The 20357-nt window shown below is 40.0% G+C and overlaps 1 protein-coding gene across 2 annotated transcripts in view; it reads left to right on the top strand.

Annotated features, from left to right (window-relative positions):
* LOC113156499 (dynein heavy chain 9, axonemal) overlaps positions 1–20357 on the top strand; it is a 107380-nt gene that overhangs the window by 86443 nt on the left and 580 nt on the right. For both annotated transcript variants that reach the window (XM_026351675.1, XM_026351676.1), the window contains 7 exons: positions 4138–4365; positions 9212–9403; positions 9551–9742; positions 12525–12695; positions 15531–15713; positions 18718–18971; positions 19055–19190. In XM_026351675.1, coding sequence (XP_026207460.1) covers positions 4138–4365; positions 9212–9403; positions 9551–9742; positions 12525–12695; positions 15531–15713; positions 18718–18971; positions 19055–19190 — 1356 coding nt within the window. The remainder of the gene's footprint in view (positions 1–4137; positions 4366–9211; positions 9404–9550; positions 9743–12524; positions 12696–15530; positions 15714–18717; positions 18972–19054; positions 19191–20357) is intronic.

The following is a 20357-nucleotide window of genomic DNA, read 5'->3' as shown; positions in this document are numbered from 1 at the left end:
TTCTCCATACCCAGGATAGCATAGACAAGCAGTTGTTTAATTACCTTTGCATAAGAATCCTGATCGATAGGCTTAAAAAAGACCTTGTCCCCCTGGCAACAAACCTCCCACTCGCTTTATCATCAGCTGTCCGTTTCTCTACCCGCTCAGAGCCACCCCCATGGCACTGGCAGGGCAGGAAGGGGAGAACTGAGGGGAGGGAAGGTATCATATTCTCATCTCTCTCCTGTTTTTACAACACTGTCTTCTCCTGATATATCACTCCATCTTCTCTCCTCTACTCCTGTTCCCACTCTCTTTTTCTGCCATGTAGCTTGTACGTTAGTCTTATCACTTTCTAACACCTCCTCCCCACCTTTCATGCTAACCTGCTACCAACCCATCCCTACCCCCCTCACCTTCTCACCTCAGCTATCCTTCTACGTATCCACCTCCCCTCTCGTCTCACAGTCCGCCATTAGTCTTTATCTGCCAGACCTGGCTCCATCAACGAGGGCCAGGCCAATGGCAGGTTCCTTTTCACCAATGGGTAATTATACTACAGAACAGCTGCTTCTGTTCAAACGAGCCTGGGAGAAAGAGATGCAGAAGCTTTGAAAGCAGTCCATTGGGATGGAGGTTGGGGGGGAAATGCAGAGGCAATCAATTGGGTAGATTGGTGCTGAATATCCTACATTGGCCAGGGGGTGGAAATCAAGTGGCCTAAACCCACCGCACATTACTACTAAAGCCTCCCCATTTGACGAAAAGAAGTGCCAGAGTAAGTTTGACGAAAATGCTCTACATCAGTGCTCTCTCTGCTCTTCACTTTTTAAGGAGGAGTCACACAGCTTTGGTAGTCTTTGGAAACTTAAATGATTCATGCGTTCCTCTTTTTTTGAATTCTTAGACAAGTTTCATTTTAACTATTGATGTAGTGATGAACCTGTCTGACCTGCAAAGATGGAAAGAATAAATTCAGCAACAACAGCTGCATTGAGAATATCATTATGTCCACTTTTAATACAATAATCTCCAGTGGATTATTAATCAGCATTTTATACTCTCTGAGAGAAAGTTACCAGTCCCTCCAGGATTTCACATTTGCATTTTTTGGGATTGATGTGGCCTAAAATGCCTGATTTTGATGCAGCTTTTCTAAAAATCTGTGATGGGTGTTTTGATGTTGTGGCATTGGCATTTTTGCAAAAAAGTTGCAGAATATGAAAACTGCAAAAATACTTGCATTTAAAAAAAAAATTATATTAGACTTTTTATTTCTTATCCTCTATCATACATAGCAAAATCACACAGTTTGCTCAAACAGGCACGAATTCCACCTTTATCACACTGCGACTTATGCCACTAACCAGCCTTATTGAAGCTAACTCACCTGGATGCCAACTCTTTCAAGGTCACCCGTCTCTCGGTTTTTGCTATTTGCCAGTTCTTTGTCAATCAATTACTTTTTTGTTCCACCACAACAATGGATATGATGCACAGCAGGTTACCTCTGCTTTCATGCAGAACATCAGGGAATTGCCTGGTCTTTAGCAATAGTTTTTGCAGATGTCCCACCTCTTCCAGGAGTTCCAGGTGTCTCCTGCATAAGAATAACATCTCCCTGATGCCCTCAAAATATATAGAGTACAAAATCTGTTATTTCCTCTCTGTTTGTCATAAAAGGACTTTTATATGTGAATTTTATATTTAGGAAGTAGCACAGCGTCATGTTAGCAGCCTAACATTGGCAGCTCTGATGTGAGGTGCTCACAACACTAGTGTAGGTCGAATTTACATAAAAGTTGTAGTGAAAGGACAAAACTACAGGCAACAAAAACTAAGAATTCACTGTTTAATTGTCTCAACAGTTGCCATTACAAATTCTTGGAGGAGCTGAGTAATGTCATTACTTATGGTTATAATGTTAGATGGGAGTTCTCAAAGAATGAGAGCAGAAACAAGGATTCTGCTGGAAGAACTGACCCCCTCTTACTACACAAACACATAAACATGGAACTGGTGAATGAATGGTACTGCTACAACCGTTCAGGTAAAACAAGTGCAACCACTGATTCGACTGAGCCTATTTTATGCGTTAGCTCTAACAATGTTTGTCATTTTACTGGCTCTTAATAATACAGTGCAAGCTGTAAATCAGATGTGTAGCTAATTTTTAAAATAGAACTATTTTGAAATTGTATCATCTGTTTTTTCCCCCTGCAGTTACCAGATGATTAGCAAAATGTAGTCAAGTTGTAATTTTATGTATTCTTGTACATAAGCTTTTTTAAGCGTTTTAAGCGTTCTTTAATTTTATATCAACTAATTCCCCTTCATGTTTTGGAAGTGCTCCATGTGTTGTCATCTAACATGGTCTGTGCTGCAAAATGGACAGGAAGGCATAGTGTACTGTAAAATTTAATTAAGCTGTTGGACTATTAAGACAGAGCTCTAAGACGTACAATACATTAACTGCCTGTTTGTGAAATTCTCCTCACCATTTTTAAATTTAGACTCAGTCTGTCAAGCTGTCAGTCCCTGCAGTGTGTCGGCAGTCCTATTTGTCCCTCAGCCCTATTTGCTGTTTTTCTACGTCAGTCTGGAGTCTGACTGCTTCTCCACTGCGGGGCCGCCTCCTCAGTACTGGAGCCCAGCTGTGCAGCTGTCCTCGCCACTGCTCCTTGATGAATGTGTTTTTGTGTGTGTGAAAGAGAAAGACTGTGTGTGTGCACCTGCATGTGTTTATATTTGGTGAGTTTGAGTCTTGGCGAGTATGCGTGACAGGCAGTTGGATGTGCCATTGTGCTTTCCCTCAGGTTGTGTTTGATAGCAATGCATCAAAGACCTTGCCAGTGGTGTCTTCTAATGGGTTTTAGATTCAACTTTTGTATTATTATGTAAATAGGTGACTCTTTGATGTAGTATCAGTGCAGTCATCACAGAGGCTGGAAGGCCCTTATCAAGAAGACATTGAGAGAACAAAAAATGTTGCACCTGAAAGTTAATTAAAAAGCCATAAAACAGTGACTGCTCCTCTGTCTTGTTTGTTTGTCTGTCGTCCTGCTGGCCTGTCTCTTTCCCTCTCTTTCTCTCTCTCTCTGTTCCTCCCCCTCTTCTCCCCGAGCAGCCAGAGGATGAATGGTTTCATTACAGTGACAAGTTCTGAGGCAGTCTCTCACTTATTCTGTTGGCTCCCTTTATTGCCAAACTATTTACATGCCAAGAGGAAGGGTTGTGCTGTTGCTTGATGAAAAGCACTTGAATTAAGACTTTTAATTTGTATACCATTCATTATTCTCTAAGGCATCAAGAGGCAAACTAACTTATCCCCTTCTCAGTTTCTAGCTCCTCCTGGACTCACTCGCTCACAGAATGCAAAACTTATCTCTCTTTTTTTTCTTTTTCAATGACTCTCCCCAAAAACTAACGTGTGACTCCTTGTTGTGTCCCTTCGCTCGGAAAGAGGGCTAACTTCAGCCATCATAAGGAAGATTAAATATGGAGAGCAAAGGGAAATGAGAAAGTAAAGAAGCTTATGAATTAATGACTAAAGTTATTAGTGCTGTAATTAGATTTAGGGAATGGGCAGTGCTGCATGGTGAGACGTGAGGGGGGGCTTGACTGACTCCTTATCATTCACAGGATATCCTGTAAGTGTCAGGACAGTTGAGATGGAAAATTGAGCTCATCCATGCTTGTGTAATAGTACAAGTCAGCTCCGCGGCCCACACTACACTGAGAGATGAATATGCAAAAAAGTCAGGCTGAAGTTACGCTGGAGAACGGTCGCCTAATGTCAGCAACCTGGAAATGGGTTTCAAGTGCTATGTACCATTTAATTTGGTGCCACATCAAAGTCACAGTGAAGAGCGGAGAATGTGCAACATTTTAATTGCTCCTTTTTGCTAGATGTCATTACAAAAATAAATGATACAGGCAATTCCAACATCAAGTCTCTTATTAAGCTATTATGTGTTATCCATTAAAGCCCAGACTTTCACAGATAACCAACCGAAAACATTATCTGGGTGTAGATTAGGTTCTTTACCATCACAGAGAAGAATTAATTTTGCTTAACAACTAGCCTGCCCCCTACCAATAACATTCAGTTTTTTTCTTTAACACTATTCCTGTTGGCCTCGTTTCTCCCTGCAGAATATCCACTTGGTTGCTCGCTGGCTGGGTACTTTAGAGAAACTTCTGGAGCTGCATGCAGAGGGAAGCCACGAAAACTTCAGGGTGTTTGTCAGTGCTGAGCCCTCATCCACCCCTGAGGGCCACATCATCCCACAGGGCATCCTGGAGAACTCCATCAAGATCACCAATGAACCTCCTACTGGCATGCATGCAAACCTACACAAGGCCTTGGATAACTTCAATCAGGTAACAGCCTCAGAAGTTTCACATAATCACATAGTAGACATGTGTAACAAAAAGTTAAGGGAACTTAAAGGACTAGCATAATGTGTTTGGTCATGATACTTTTCCGGCCTAATATCTGTAATATCTTTTGACAAAAGACTTGTCATAAAACAAGTGGTGAATGGCTGAAAGAGACTGATGTCCTTTGAGCTCTATCAATTTTTTCAGCTTAGGTGTGAATGATAAAACCATTTAGAACCAGTTTTATCCAACTCCTGGTCATTTGCTGGTCTCAGTTTTTGTGCTGAAATCCAGCACTTGCACAGGTTGGCAATGTTTTTCTTCATTATTTGTCTACATGTACAAAGATCACCAACCATATTTGTCTGTTGTATGCCTGACTTTGCCCCATCTAAAGCTTTATTTTTTCTCATAATGGAAGAACACTTTGTCAGTTACGAGTTCTTTTTTGTGTTTTTACTATGGATTTACTGTGGTGACAAAAACAAATGCGGGCTGAGCTGAAGCAGTTCTGTAAGGAACTGTTCCTTGTGAATGTTGTGCAGGTCTGATCCACAACAACAGCAAGTCCTGGTGCCCTCTCACAAGGGCAATGGCAAGTTTCACGAGAATCACTTTAAATCATATAGTTTCATGAGAGAAAAAATTGTAAGGGTAATGGATAACTCTCTGTAATCATTTTCTAACATGGACGCAAACTCATTCCCCATTTCTATTGCATTTGAACACCCAAGGTAAGTAGTGTCACTTTTAGTGGCAAAAGCACAGAACATTATTCCCCGACTGAAGTTCCTACTAGCCTTAGTGTGCATTTTAGCATCTATCAACTCTTTATTATCTTTCATTATTTTCTGGAGTTGTGGGCAACTGTTTTCTGTGAAAAATTCATATTACTCCTGTCATAAAATGTATAAAGTACAACGACCTGAAAGCATTAATTCTGCATAATAAATAGTATATTTACTTTTGATATTGCAGTATACCTATAATACAGTTGAAATGTTGTTGAAAAGTCCAAGACTCCATTTGTTCTAGTGGAATATGCCTGCTTGTGTCATTTTCTCACAGCATCAATAAGGCATAAACAAAGGACATTACCAGGACAAAGTCAGCACTCCACTGACACCAGGAAGCTTTTATTCACTTTCAAATCACTCCTCTGTAATACCAGTAACCTCTGATAAAGCTTATTCTACAGGTGAAGTGAAATCATTGATTTCACCTGTAAGGTGTTTGCATTATTATTCACCCCCTTTAAAATGACTGACTTAATACCACTGAGGTCCAGATATTTGGTGCTAGTAGTCCCACTATTAGTGAAATGGGGATCACCTGAGTGCATTGAATGTGTCTCAAGTGATTGCAGTATAACACTTTTGTCTGGAAGGTTCTGTCACAAACACACACAAGACTAGGACCCAAAAGCACAACTTAGGCAGGCTGGAGTAGTGATCGTCTGTTTAATGACAGATGCAGGCAGGCGCCATACACAGAGACAATGAGTGGTAACTTAGGTGACTAAACTAGTAGACAGGTGAATTCAAACAGAAGACAAACGGCTGAAACTAAAGTTGACTGCATAGAACAGCAGGAGAACTGACATACATACAGTATTCAAAATATAATTCAGAAAGTTCTTAGGTAAGAACAGGTTGAGCCAATTCAGGTGGAGACAGGAGCAGTCTCTTCAGGTAAAACAACAGACTGACAGGGAGGCAGCGGAGTGTAGTGGCTTACAGTATGTAGTCGTGAGGTGGAGATAAACGAGACACACGTGAACCAGATGAGGGTTAATGCCATGACGGGTTCAGTGACTGGTTAATCAGTATATCTGGCTAACATTACACCACAAAGACAAAATAACACTCCCAGCAACTCAGAGAACAGGTAATTGAAAAGCATAAGTCAGGGGATGGATACAAAAAAATCTCCAATGGGTCCCGCAGTGGAGTGCAGTTTTGCAAAAAGGAATGGCATAAAATTCTAATGTCCAGATGTGCAAGCCTAATTGAGACCTATCCACACAGATTCCATGGTGTGATTGCAGCCAAAGGTGCATTTACTAAATATTGACCTAAAGGGGATAAATATTAATGCAAACACTGGTTTTACAATACATATTTTTATTTAATGACATAACTTTGTAGAAACCTGTTTTCACTATTTTTCAGAAATGTTTTTGTCAAAGTCGGCAACATTTATTGACCATGATTGATTTATAATATAAGGATGAAACATCCAAGCGAGTGTCTTAATGCTGCATGATCTATCTGCAGCCTTTAACAAAAGTTACCCACCAGATCCTCCTTTCTACATTTTCTAATTTGGGCATCACTGGTACAGCTCTGGCCTGGCTTAAGTCCTACTTGTCTGGATGTATCTTCAAGGTATCTTGGCAGCAACAGGTTTCTAACTCTCACTGCCTCTCCATTGGCAGGGCTCAGTTCTTGTTTCTCTACTCTTTTTTATCTATACTACATCCCTAGGTTCCATTATCCAGTCGCATGGCTTTGCTATTATTGCTATCCTGACACACAGAATTCCCCTTGCTTTTCATTGGATGACTCCACTGTCTCACTTCACATCTCTGCATGCTTCGCACTTCTTGGAGGAGATAGAGGCATCTCCAGCTTAACCTCTTCAAGACAGAAGTTCTCGTCTTACAAACGGGACCTTCAGTACAACATGATAATGAAATAGACTTCTTAGGACCAGCGATGGCATTCAAAATGGCAATGATAAAAGATGCACTCAGAAGGGCAAAGGTTAGCTTCACAAGAATTACTTTAAGTTATACAGTTTAATGGGAGACAAAAATGTAAAAGGATAACTCTCTGTACTATCTTTCTAACGCAGCAGGTTACCAGCATGCACTCACAAACTCCTCCAGATTATCCAAAATGCAGCAGCATGTTACACTACTTTACAAATCTGTGTACTTGCTTCCTGTAGCTGCCAGCATCAGGTTCAAAGCTCTAAACATTGTCTGCAAAGTGGTCAACTCCACTGTACCCTGTACCTGAACTTCCTTGTCCAATGTTGTGGTTCCCTCACCTCACCTCAGAACTTAAGCTTAGATATTTTGCTTGCTTTCTACCTCTCTTGTAAGTTGTTTATATTATGATCTTAAGGGAACATTATTTTGTATTGAAACCCTATTTATTGGAATTTTTAATATTTGAGCGCAACTGATGCTTTCTGTAGATAAATGCCAATGTGGCACCTTCCTCATTTTCTTTGTTACTGTGAGTGACAGTGACAGAGATAACACATGCCAATATTTCAGATTTCTCATCAAGTTGGCAATTTGCAATTTGAAGTGTAGCAGCTAGAAGATGGTGAAGCTGCAGTAACTTTCACTCACCCTGGAACTCCCTTTGACCAATGGAGGACAGATGTAAATATTGTAATGTAAATGCTTATGTTAAAACTTTGTGTGGTGACATTTTGTGGGGAGACAGCATGTGGATAGAGATCACTGCAAAGTAAATTTTCTACTCTTTGTGTTTATCACAGAGTGGATAATATCATGCGGAGCAATTCTACAGCCCCTATAGCTAGAACAAATCAGTGCATTGCAGTATCTTCTCCCAGCTTTTCTTTACCTTATCAGCTTTCTGTCTCTATCTAAGAACTACCATTACCCTAGTGCTTCGCTGCCAATGCATCTTCCTCCCAGTCCATTTTCATGATCCTTAGTTGGATGATGTCTCTCTGGCTGATAAGTGCAACATGCTTTTGAGCCACAACCTTAAGCATTGCCGCAGGGAGGTCTACTGAGGTAAGTATGGAGGGAGTATTCCAGTCGTGTCCTTAGTGAAAGCTAATCAATGTTAGGCTAACTCTCTGTAATAGCCCACCCATGTGGCTAAAGCCAGCGCTAAGTCAGAGAAATTAGTTTCTTTCCTCTTGACCTTTTCACTGGGAGATGTGTACAGCTCTCCTCCCTATTTTCATCATCTGAAGCCTGTAAGACAGAGTCTGGGTGGGTTAAACCTAACATCTGGCACAATGACTTAGGGTAACAGTTTTGTAATAGTGGCGTAAAATAAGCTGCTAAAACCGATCAATTCAGTTTGTAAAATTTTCTGGTTATTAAGGCTCACTGATTCAGAGACTAATTTCACACATCTGTCAGTTTACAGACATTGTAGCGTGTTTTGCAGTCCAGGTGTATGCATTTGCGTGTTTATGCATGTTTCTCTCTATGATCTAACTGCCTGTCGTTTCTCTTCAGTCCACAGGTCATGAATAGGGAGGCTTTGCATCTCTCTCAGCTGTGTTGAGCAGAGAAGTACTATACAGAATATTAAATAAACCTCCGGAAGGGTGTGTGTGCTAGTTAGTCTGCGCTGTACTTGTGTGTGTGTACATGCGTCATAGGAGTCAACTCCCCAGGGCACTGCATCAGGGGAAACGAAAGGCCCTTCACCGCTGCACTCACCAGGACACATGCTGGAACAAAAAGAATTTAGACTTCTTATTTCCATAGGGGTTATTGGCATGCCTATTTAACTGTCTTTCCCCCAAGAGATTACATTGCCATTTATGTCCAGTTTCTTATTTGCCTGTCTGGAATAATGAGCCCCAGAGACAGTTGGAGACTGAAAGCGCCTGACAAGTTGTGACAATTAAAAGGGAATCTCATCGTTGGGTTTATTGCCATCTAGTCATCTCATTGTCTGTCTGTTAGTGTGCTGCACCACTGGGGACTTGACAAAATAAGACAGATCACAGGGCTGCCAGCCACAGCTTTTTACCTGTAATGCACAAACATGGTTCTGCTAATGCAGGAAGTGTTACTGTGTTTTTAAAAAAGTCATTCTGTGTATTTTATGTTCTCTAGGACACCCTGGAAATGTGTGCAAAGGAGAATGAATTCAAGAGTATTTTGTTTGCCCTGTGCTACTTCCATGCGGTTGTGGCAGAGAGAAGAAAGTTTGGTCCTCAAGGCTGGAATAGATCTTACCCTTTTAACACCGGAGACCTCACTATTTCTATTAACGTCCTCTATAACTACCTGGAAGCCAATCCTAAGGTACATGCGCTTTTTCCTTGCTGTTTAAAGGGTTACAAAGCCCATTGTTTTTTTATCTTAATTGGAAATCTAAACACGTATGACCTAGTCTAAGCACTCCAAACCACCCTGTAGCAAACCAGTATCCCCTCTGTCTCTAATTCCCAGGTGCCGTATGATGATCTGCGCTACTTGTTTGGTGAGATCATGTATGGAGGTCACATTACAGACGACTGGGACCGCCGCCTGTGTCGGACCTACCTGGAGGAGTTTATCAAGCCTGAGATGATGGAGGGAGAGCTGTACTTAGCACCTGGCTTTCCCTTGCCTGGAAACATGGACTATAACGGCTACCACCAAGTAAGGCAGACGACGCCCAATCAGGTTTTTTCCAAGCCAAGTAATTACAGCAATGAAAGGACACAAGAGAAAAGGAGAAATCAGGATAAAAGTGAATACAGACAGGAAATAAACCCATAGTTGCATGAATAGAGAGCTGAAACCAAACCCATTGTGTTCCATTAACACTGGCAACTCAGTACAATCAGTAAAATGCTCATAACATATTTGCATCATTGTTCTTTTCAAAAACATTAAGAGTGTTCTTTAGGATTTTATTCCATTTATTAAAAAACATATCACCAGTCACCACAGCTCTAGCTAGTGCAAGCTGAAACCTTTAAAATTTATCAAACAATCATCAAACATTAAGAGTTTGGGGTTCTAAATGTAAGCACTTGTGTAATTGTCAACAAACAACGCACTCTTTTAAAGTAATTCTATCACATAAACCGTGATTTGATCTGTTGATAATTGATTAACTTAACATCTGGTTGATTAGTTTTGTGAACATGTTTTTGTAATTTGCTTGTATTTTGTTTTTGTTGCAGTGTGTTGAAATATCAGGGCCATAGCCAAGGGCATCTACAATGTAGATTTCTACAAATTGTAGTTTGGGTTATACAAATATTTCTCAGTGGTGGAGTGGCTCTATGGGAGGACAGAGTTTGCCAGAAAATCTAACTGGCAAACCTAAATGTTAGCATACTGAGATTATGAAGTGATTTAACACAGAAAAGCTGAAATGCATAAAAATCAAACTAAGTGGTACTAGATGAGTCATGGAACACCCAAAATATTTATATATATATTGAGCAAACTTAATTTGTGACATTGTGTTAGCAGCTATGTACCTTTATACATTATTTGACTACACTTGGCTACAATATTCCCATTTAACCAACGGCAATGTAGCACACCTTGCCTGAGAAGAAACAACAAACACCATGATTACATAGGATCAATCATTTCAATCATTTATGTAGACAAACATGGAATATAAAGCTTTCCTAATTAATATTTTTTTAGAATAGATAGTTTTTAAATATTTTTCAATTACTAAGTATAATGTTGAAGGGGACTCTCGTCAATCCCTGTTTACAGGAAGGGAAGACCCTACCTGATAATAGTGAGTGCGAGACTGGGACCATGAACATGTCTCTTCCACACCCTAAAACCGGTCTTATACTCTGTCTGAAGTGCTTGTCAAATGACAGGATAGCTTCAGAAACCTCTCCCAGCACACCAGTCATGACAACATTTAATCCACCAGGTGGTGTTAATGTTATGGTGGATTGGTGTGCTCCCTGCACTGACACTGCACATATCACTATGAATCAGCTAGGATGCTAAACTTAGGCACAGACACTTTGGTGGGATTGGCTAATAACATATCATACCTAGCAGTGCTTACCCAGCCACATTCTGCATCAGCTCCAATCCTTTGTGGTATCACCAACACCAGTCTCAATATGATTGAGGCAGGCAGCATCTGATTACTGTTTCACCTCAGTCTACTGTAACTTGGTTGTTATTATTTATCATTTACCATTGATTGACAGCCTGCAATGGGGCACTCCATAAATGTTCACATACTGTTTGTCATTCTCAGGAATAAATGAATGAGCAAGACCAAGCATATGGTGCTCGAAAGAAATTTGGAGAGATGTTTTTTTAGGGTGTTTTTTTTAAAGCTCCATTCAATGACAGCAGTAACCAGCTTCACTGAAAAAAAGATAACTGCCAACATTTATATTTGTACAAGTGTTTCAGGGAGTGTGTTCTTGCAAAAAGTCCAGATTTTGTCCCATGAGATCCCAGAGGAGGCAGAGGGAGCGGGGAGTACAACTTGTATTTAATTGTCTGGGAGCTGCTTATCTGGCACATCCTGGCTGTCAAAGTGTTTGCAGTGGGAAAAGGCTGGAGCATTTTATACAGTATTTGGCTGTCAACACACACCAGACTGAGGACTGAGTGGTTTGGATTTGGCCAGAGAACAGTGGCTGTAAAGGCCTGTGGGTCCCTGGAGGTCTGTTAGACCATCGTCTCCCTCACAACCATCTGGAGCAAAGACAGACAGCAAGAAGAACCTTGTGAATCAGCAGTTTTACTCCTCTTTCAACAATATGGGTGTGTGCAATCAGCAAAAGTTATCCAGGAAGTACAGAGAAGATCAAACGAGCTGACTACAAAGTGTTTCTGTAGTAAAGGCCAATATATTTTCCATCAAAACTTTCATCAGAACATTATGATTAGAAGAGCTTTCTTTATTGAATGTAAGTGACCCACAAAAGCAGCCTTCTGCAGTTTAGCTTCCACTTTCATCTGCACTAACTTAAAAGCATATTGATATTCACTGTGGACCAGCAGATGAAAAATGCCACATTTCTTTTCACTTCTTTTAGCCATTATCAGTCTGTCACTTGTTCCTGAGTGTTTTATGGAGTGAAATATCTCAACATGTACATGATTCCATATTTTTCCTTTGTCATATGTACTTTAGAAGCACCTCGATAGAAAAAAAGAGCTTTTAGTAAGGACTGTTTCTTTAAAATAATATAAGGGTGAAATTGAAGGCAACACTAATGTGCTGTTGAGGTAAAATAAAAAATAAAAAATTTGAGGAATGAAAAGAAAACAGCCACACCACCTTTATTTCTGACCAAATGAGGTCAGATTATTATTATTAATATTTTATTTATTTATTTTATTTTTTATTATTATAAAAATTCAAACCTTTATGAAAATTGTTTCCATGTTAATGGATGAATGCAAGAGTCTGACATGATTTCCTCTGCTCCAGTACATTGATGACACCTTACCTGGCGAGTCGCCATACCTATATGGCCTCCATCCCAATGCCGAGATCGGCTTCCTCACACAAACCTCAGAGAAGCTTTTCCACACAGTGCTGGAAATGCAGCCCAGGGACGGGGGAGTCGGTGAGGGCGGTGGAACCACACGAGAGGAGAAGGTAAAAAGGATGACTCCAATATTTGCATTTTCTTATTATACAGTCAATCTTTTTATTACACATTGGACATCACAGCCAGAAGATGTGGACACCTAAAGATTAAAGCCTTAGGTGATGGTTGAACATGTAATTTCAAAAGCATGAGCCTAATCTGTAGTTGCAACAGCTTCCACTCTTCTGGGAAGGCTTTACACCAGACATTGCAGGGATTTGGTCATTGTTCCAGTGTTCCAGTTCATCTCAAACAATTCAGGGCTCTGTGCAGTCCAGTCAGGTCCTTCCACAGGCGAACCATTTCTTAAAGAACCTGGATTTGAGCAACGGGAAAGATTCATATTTTTTCTCAATTGGAAATAATGTTCCAAGGGGTAAAATGGCAACGTTTGAACTCAGCTTATGATTCTGATACAATATTTTGCCTTGAAAAGTCAAATCCTCATACATGGGAGATATCGTGAGCAGATATGTAAACCAGATATGTCTCACTAAACTTGGGAAAGATCGCTAGATCTTATATGTGTGATGACAACAGGTGACATTTTCTGGTGCTGATGCACACTGAATTGAAAATAAATTGCAGACCAACTGTTTGGAGCCTCTGACAGCAGCCAGGGTGATTTTTACAAGGATGGCATTTTCTGCTGCATTTTCTGGTTCAGTACCATCCTGAAATAAAGCTTATTTGAGTGTAAAAGCTCAAACAAATAGAGAACAGAAAATGCGCAGCCTTGCACAGTCCTGGAATGGAGCAAGTGTCACTTTTTAAATATCTCAAATAAGGGTCTAGGTTGTCTATTTGTTATTTTATTTAAAAAGTAATTTATGTTTACTGTTGCTTGAAACAAGCTGCAGCTTGTTTTAATAAACTTAGTACTTTTTTATTTTATCAGCCTGATTTATCTGCTTAAACCTTTTTAATAAGAGCATTTTACTTTTACTGATAAGATGAACGATAAGATAAGATAACCCTAACCATGAATTAAATAGCATTTTGTTTTGTGTAAATTACTAGTGATATTTTCTTACTGTATTCCTGTCATGTATTAGTATTACATTTAATTCAAGATAAACCCTGTGATGCCTGAAAAACAATTGTATAAAACCAATTAAAGCTCTACAGAGCCATCCGGAGTAACAAATATTTTGTCCAGTACATTTGAATTATGATTTAAGTACAGAGGTACAGAGGATATGTCAAAACCTGGTTGACGTGTAGCTAATTGAGTTTGATGGTTGACAGTGCAGGCAGTGTTGCTCTGTGACAGATTGTTTTCATGAAGCAGGATTACCAGTACAAATTGGTTTACATGAATTAATCAAGCTTATTTAAAACATCATAAAGGACCTTTATCCAAGTTACCAAGGACAGACTGCGTACAGTATTCATCCAGACTAGTTCAGGTTTTAGGCCTCTCCTCAAGTCTAACCAATCCTTATAATCAATCTGCCAGACTGAACACTTCCTGACAGGAACATCAGTCAGTGCAATTGATCCCATTTGACATTAGCTGCAGTTACTGCGTTGTTAAAATTTGACCTCATATCTTTCACTCAAAACTATCTGCAGTTCTGTACATAAAATATGTGCTTTTAACTATGATAGTAAATACCAGAAGAGCAGATGGCCTATCTGAAACCACAGGAACAGTGTTTTCACCATATAGAGCCTGTTACATTCCAAACTAAATCCTACTGGTAGTAAACTATACCGTAGCTCCTTTAAAATGTGAGTGCTTACATATTGTATATAAATTTTTAGCACCAGTGATGATAATTCATACAGGACTTAAAACCATTTTTACATCATTACAAGCTGAAAACTGCAACAACCTGGGCTAATATCAACTTGTGTCTGAGACCAGATTTTTGGCATTAATTGTAGTGTTCAAACAATGAGCTGCTCTGTGGCTGTGAAGAAAAGGTTTTGTTGTAACATGTCTGTCTGTTTATTTCTCATTAGTTAGTTCTTTAACTAGACTTAACTTTCATTAGTGTCTCATTTGTTCTGAGTTATAAAACCCTTAACCCTCCTTCAGTTTTTAAGCTTATTTAAGACAAGCTTTTCATAATATGCCATTAGACAAATCTTGCCCGAATAAAAGGTTTCCATAGTAACTTAAGCAAATTATTTAAACCTCCTTTGTGTCTTCACAGTATGCCTGAGTTACTGAAATACTGCTTCAGCTGGTGATTTGAGTTATCAAACATCCCTTTAGTATCAAGCATCTTAGCTGTTGTGTGTTGTCTGTGTGTGTGTGTTTCTGTTCCTCAGTGTATTATGATGTGTGACCTTTCTGGCTTAGAAGCCTGGATACTCCTGTCGTAACAGATGACAGCCATGCTGTACTTACCAACAAGGCCTGCTTTGTATTCAGTGTGCTCAGTATCTGCCAAACCCAGATCAGATATTTGAATGGAAAAATCCATAGATATGATGACCTCATATCCTTTGTTCGACAGCTAATCCGTTGATTGATTGCTGATGCTGGTTGCCTTGAGAAAATGTTGACACAGACATTAGCTTTCATCACTTACCCACAAAAATATGATGTGAGCATTGATTTTCTACAGGGATTAGCCTGTTATTGAAAACAAAAAGATACAGTTGCAAAATATATCTTCATGAATATTTATTATCTGACTATTTCAAACTGTTCTTTTTCAGGCTGTCAGCATTGGCAGCACTGAGAGTATCTGACACTGATAACCCTCATGTCCCATCGGTATTTGATTTCAAGGAGCATTCTCACCCCTTTTTTTTGTTCTTTAATTGTACCAGTAAGATGGATCAAACGATCTTTTCAGTTCACTCACTCGATCCGCATCACCCTTCAGGTCCGCGTTGTCCTGGAGGAGATCATGGAGAAACTCCCAGAGGATTTCAACATGACCGAGCTGCTGGGGAAAGCAGAGGAGAGGACTCCTTACCAGGTAGTGGCGCTGCAGGAGTGTGAGCGCATGAACCTCCTCACTCAGGAGATCAGACGCTCCCTCCGGGAGCTCATCTTGGGATTGAAGGTGAGAGACTGTGCTGGCGCTGCAGATCGGAAGAATTATCATCACATTCAGTATTTTAATTACTTGATTTCATTTGTGATTTCAGTAAGTGAATGACATTAAAAATGCTAAATTAGATTCAGTTATTAGAAATCAGTTGCCATTCTTTGAAATGCCCACCTCTCATTTACTGTCAACTGGTTTAACAGTTTAGATAAATTACTCTTACTGACTTTTAACCATTAAGGTTGAATCGAGTAACTGACAAGCATACTGTAGTTACTGTCAACTCGAGTAAAATGTTACTTAGTTTGCTTTCACACCTACAGGCTTTAGTTCGATTAAATCGGACTCAAGTTCATTTTCCCTCTTGTTGCGGTTCGTTTTGTCTGGTGTGAACACAGTAATCGCACTCGAGTGCGCACCAAAACAACCGCACTGAGACCCCCCAAAATGAGGTGGTCTCGATCCAAATCACTCACTGCTGGTGATAACGCAAAACAGAACCAAAATGCTATGAATCGCATTTGAGGGCTTTGGGTAATGTGTAGATTTTCTTATTTTTTGTTTGTCCACCAAAAACATGCTGTCTGATTTATCGAGAACAAACATGGAGCCGTGAGGAGGTGAAGTGCCTCACAGACACCAAAGAACAACAATCAACAGGAAGACCAATCCGCGTTAACATTTATACTGAAATTATCTCCCTACTGTCACACAAACGTACAGTAATCCACAACACTTTACCTTCTTCCTGTATTCACTTTTTCTGTTCCCGCACATCTGCCCAATAAACACGACGTTCACACGTGTTTTAGTACGCTTGGATTTTTCTGCATGTGAAACGAAACCGAACCAAGGAGAAACTGCTACAAGTTTACAAACTCATCAACTGATTCAGACCAAAGAAAACAAATTAAGGTGTGAAAGCATCCTTAATCTGATATCATGTTATCCTCATTGTCATTTGTATGTGGGATAGAGAAACTGAAACCCACCCCTGGTCAAACAGTGACACGGAGCAGAGGAGGCAAAGACAGAGACAAGCAGCTGTATGCACAATAAACTCCAAAATTACATTATCTGCTAGTTTCACTCATTGACCTCATCAAGTATTAATAAAATTCTCTGACCCTTACATATTAAGACCCGGTTTAGAGTCAGAATTCCACGGGACTGAGAGTCACTTGCACTGACACCAAAATAATTTTTCACATTCAGATACTTTCACACATAGGTGAGCTCACACTGTTTGATTTTTATTATTTGGTTATTTAAAACTTTTGGTAAGTAGCAGCAGTAAAGTTAAGTAAACTAGCATCTTGAGACTGCTGTAAAAATATGTATGTATATGTTTACAGTATATGGTGCTTATAGGATGCATATTTGTACATTTAAAAAATGGAAGGAAGAAAGAAGCATCAGCATTTGTTGTTTTATAGGCAGCATCTCCAATATACCAATAAGACACTCATTTAGTTAAGGACTCTATAGAAGCATCTTAACCTCTTCAGCTGTCTGTCGAATTGCACCACAAAACCTTAATTATCCATAGCATCTATGATTCACTCTACGTTGGCTCAGCTGCTGATGACTCTATAGAGCTGCTATGTTCATTTTCCTGCACAGCTAGACCTTTTCCTCAGTTGTTTGTTAGGAGGTCGGTCTTAAGAGTGACTCAGAGATGTGACTTACAGTGGAACAGAAAGGAATGACATGTCTACGCTCTGTGTTTCAAGCCTGACTGAGTCGTTTGTTAACAACAAACGAAAAGAGAAAGAGGGGGGAAAATGTGTAAAAGTGTTTGTCAGTAGTTATGAGGCTTCGATCTCCCGACACTACAAGCCTCAATAAATCGGTTCAGTGATTTAAAAGCCATGTAGACTATTGTACCAGCAAATGGAATCACATTTTGTCTGGAATAAATAGGAATCTGAATCAGAACGCTAGCCTCAGTGAGATAGGTGCAGCTTCATGGTACTGTTATGTGTCAACTGTGCTGTGGCTGAACTGACAGATCAGGATTATTTGGAGTGTTGCAAAGGTGAAATGTTTATGGTAAACGCACTGATGTAGACAAACACTACGGAACCTAAACACCCTTATAAAAAAATGTTATGGCCGTCACATATTGGTATCTATACATCAGCAATACATCAGCTCCAGTATCAGTGGCTGAAAGGCACTACTGTTTTCATTCACATGCTGTATCATTACTCTTCAGAACCATATTCTCTTGGCTATCATACAGCATGTTTCCTTATCTGGCTCTGCATACCTATCTTCATATTTATGTACGCATCACTAGTTTCTGATGACTTTTTACCACTCAACACCTTATGCGACTGGGAGGTGTCACCTCCAATGTTAAAGTGCTGAGACAAACAGGAAGTGACACATTGAACTCCCAGTTCTGAGGAAAATTCACATAGCAAGGAAGAACTTTCTTGTGCATTAGAGCCAGCATGTGTCAGCTGCGAGAACAGTCATCCTCATTAAAAGAGATATTATCCAGATGAACAAAAAAAAGACAGTGAAATCCAAATTTTACAACAGATTTATCTAATATCCACAAGCAGCCTGTTCTTTAAAGTACAACAAACACTGGGAAATTCTAATTACAGCAGTAATAAAGTTTATGTCCAACTGAAATTTCATGATGTTTTTCTCAGTTACAGCATGCAGATCTTTTAGTTATATGTTCAATTGGCTACATGTTTACATTACCTGCTGAAGTGACCCAGTTTTTTTGCCGCAAGATGATGTTTTTCAGGTCTGATTTCAAATCACATCTGATCGTTTTTTGTACTGTATGTCAAAACGAGATTGAAATCCAATCTCTGACAGTGCATCAGCAGTTGGGACAGTGAGATTGGAATTACTGATCTGCAAGATTAGATAGATTGAGAAAAAAACCTTTGCTATAAAGAGCTATAAACACATTTTAGTGTTGTGTTTGACAGCTAAATGGATGATTTTAGTTGAAAGTTAAAATGTTTTTCTGGCTGTGACCCTTACACTTCAGGGAGAGTTAACCATGACCAGTGACATGGAGAGCCTGCAGAATGCCATATTCTTGGACGTAGTCCCTGACAGTTGGACCAAGCGGGCTTACCCCTCCATGTGTGGCCTGGCCCTGTGGTTCACTGACCTGCTTGCCAGGATCAAGGAGCTGGAAGCCTGGTCAACGGACTTTGTCTTACCCTCTGTAGTGTGGCTAGCTGGCTTCTTCAACCCACAGTCCTTCCTCACAGCCATCATGCAGGCTATGGCTCGAAGGTATAGTTGGTTTTTACGTGTAGATTGAAAACTGATGAAAACCATTATGTGTGACAGCAAATCTCCCTGTGTGTGAATGACAGGAATGAGTGGCCTCTGGACAGCATGGGTCTTCAATGCGATGTCACTAAGAAGAATAGGGAGGACTTCAGTTCCCCACCACGTGAAGGAGCCTACGTACATGGACTGTATATGGAGGGTGCGCGCTGGGACACACAGGTACGAGTTATTCATTGATTCAATAAAATCCAAAACAGCATACTTTGATTTACAAGCACCTACTACAGCAACTACTTCCGCTGATGAATGATAGACTGACACATGAACATATAGTGAGCTAGTATCAAAAACATCTCAAGTACAGTAACTAGCATTTCTTCCCTAAAGAGCCTCTACATTCTCTCTGTGGTTTGAATTTCTGCTTTGCATCCTGCTTGCGCAGTGCACTACTCAGCATCCCAGGGCTCTATCTACATTCATACAGCTACTGTATATAAACCCAGCTTTCAAGGAGCATCTCTGTAGACTTCTTAATTAGGGAATGTGCAGGGTGTGCACTTGAACACTTAGATCACCCTTTAGAGGAGTGGCTCCTTTTTTCTTCATTAAAGTTGGAGACGCAGGCAAATAGACAGGCGGACAGACAGGCCCAGCAGCTTCTCTTCACAGCTCCTGCACTCTACTCCTCTCTTCATGTCCTTCTCTCAGCCCCAAGGCTTGTTCTGTGCCACTGATGGGGAGTAGTACAGTGTTAATAGAAGAGTAAGCAGCACTCCATCTAGACACAGCTCTGTGCAGCAATAAAAGTCAAATATTTATGATAAACCTACTCATCTATATTAACGAACCCTGCATTTTATTCAGGGTTCACACATGGAATATGCTGTACATGATGAACACTGTGTGTGCTGAGTGGATGTAAAATGCACAGAGGAACCTTGTGTGTGATGGGCCCCGTTTAATAATGATGAACACTTGAGCTTTGTAATACATTTTATTCTTCCGTTGTGCTATGAGATTAAATAGTACAACTGAATCTCTTTGCCACAGTAACAATATATGTGTGTGTGTGTGGGTGTGTGTATGTGTGTGTTGTTAAACTAATTTGGAAGGATCCCACATGGCCCACTATAAGATACCCATTACTTGTATTTATCCACATTGACATAAAGTTATTGGTATTAAACACCTCTTTAAAGTTTTATAGCAATTGCAGATGCAATTAGGGATTTGTCCTCTGAGCTTTCCAAAGTCATCAGGATTTACATTCATTCCTGAAAGTCACTGTGCATGCATGAAGAAACTTCTGTTTGTCAGGCACTAAGTGTAGGAGGATTAATTAATGAGACGGACCACTCTGTTTCAGTGTGTTTAGAGAGTGTGTAT

The sequence above is a fragment of the Anabas testudineus genome, chromosome 19 (genome assembly GCF_900324465.2).
Source record: "Anabas testudineus chromosome 19, fAnaTes1.2, whole genome shotgun sequence".
Taxonomy (NCBI): domain Eukaryota; kingdom Metazoa; phylum Chordata; class Actinopteri; order Anabantiformes; family Anabantidae; genus Anabas; species Anabas testudineus.
This window is presented reverse-complemented; position numbering and strand designations above follow the sequence as displayed.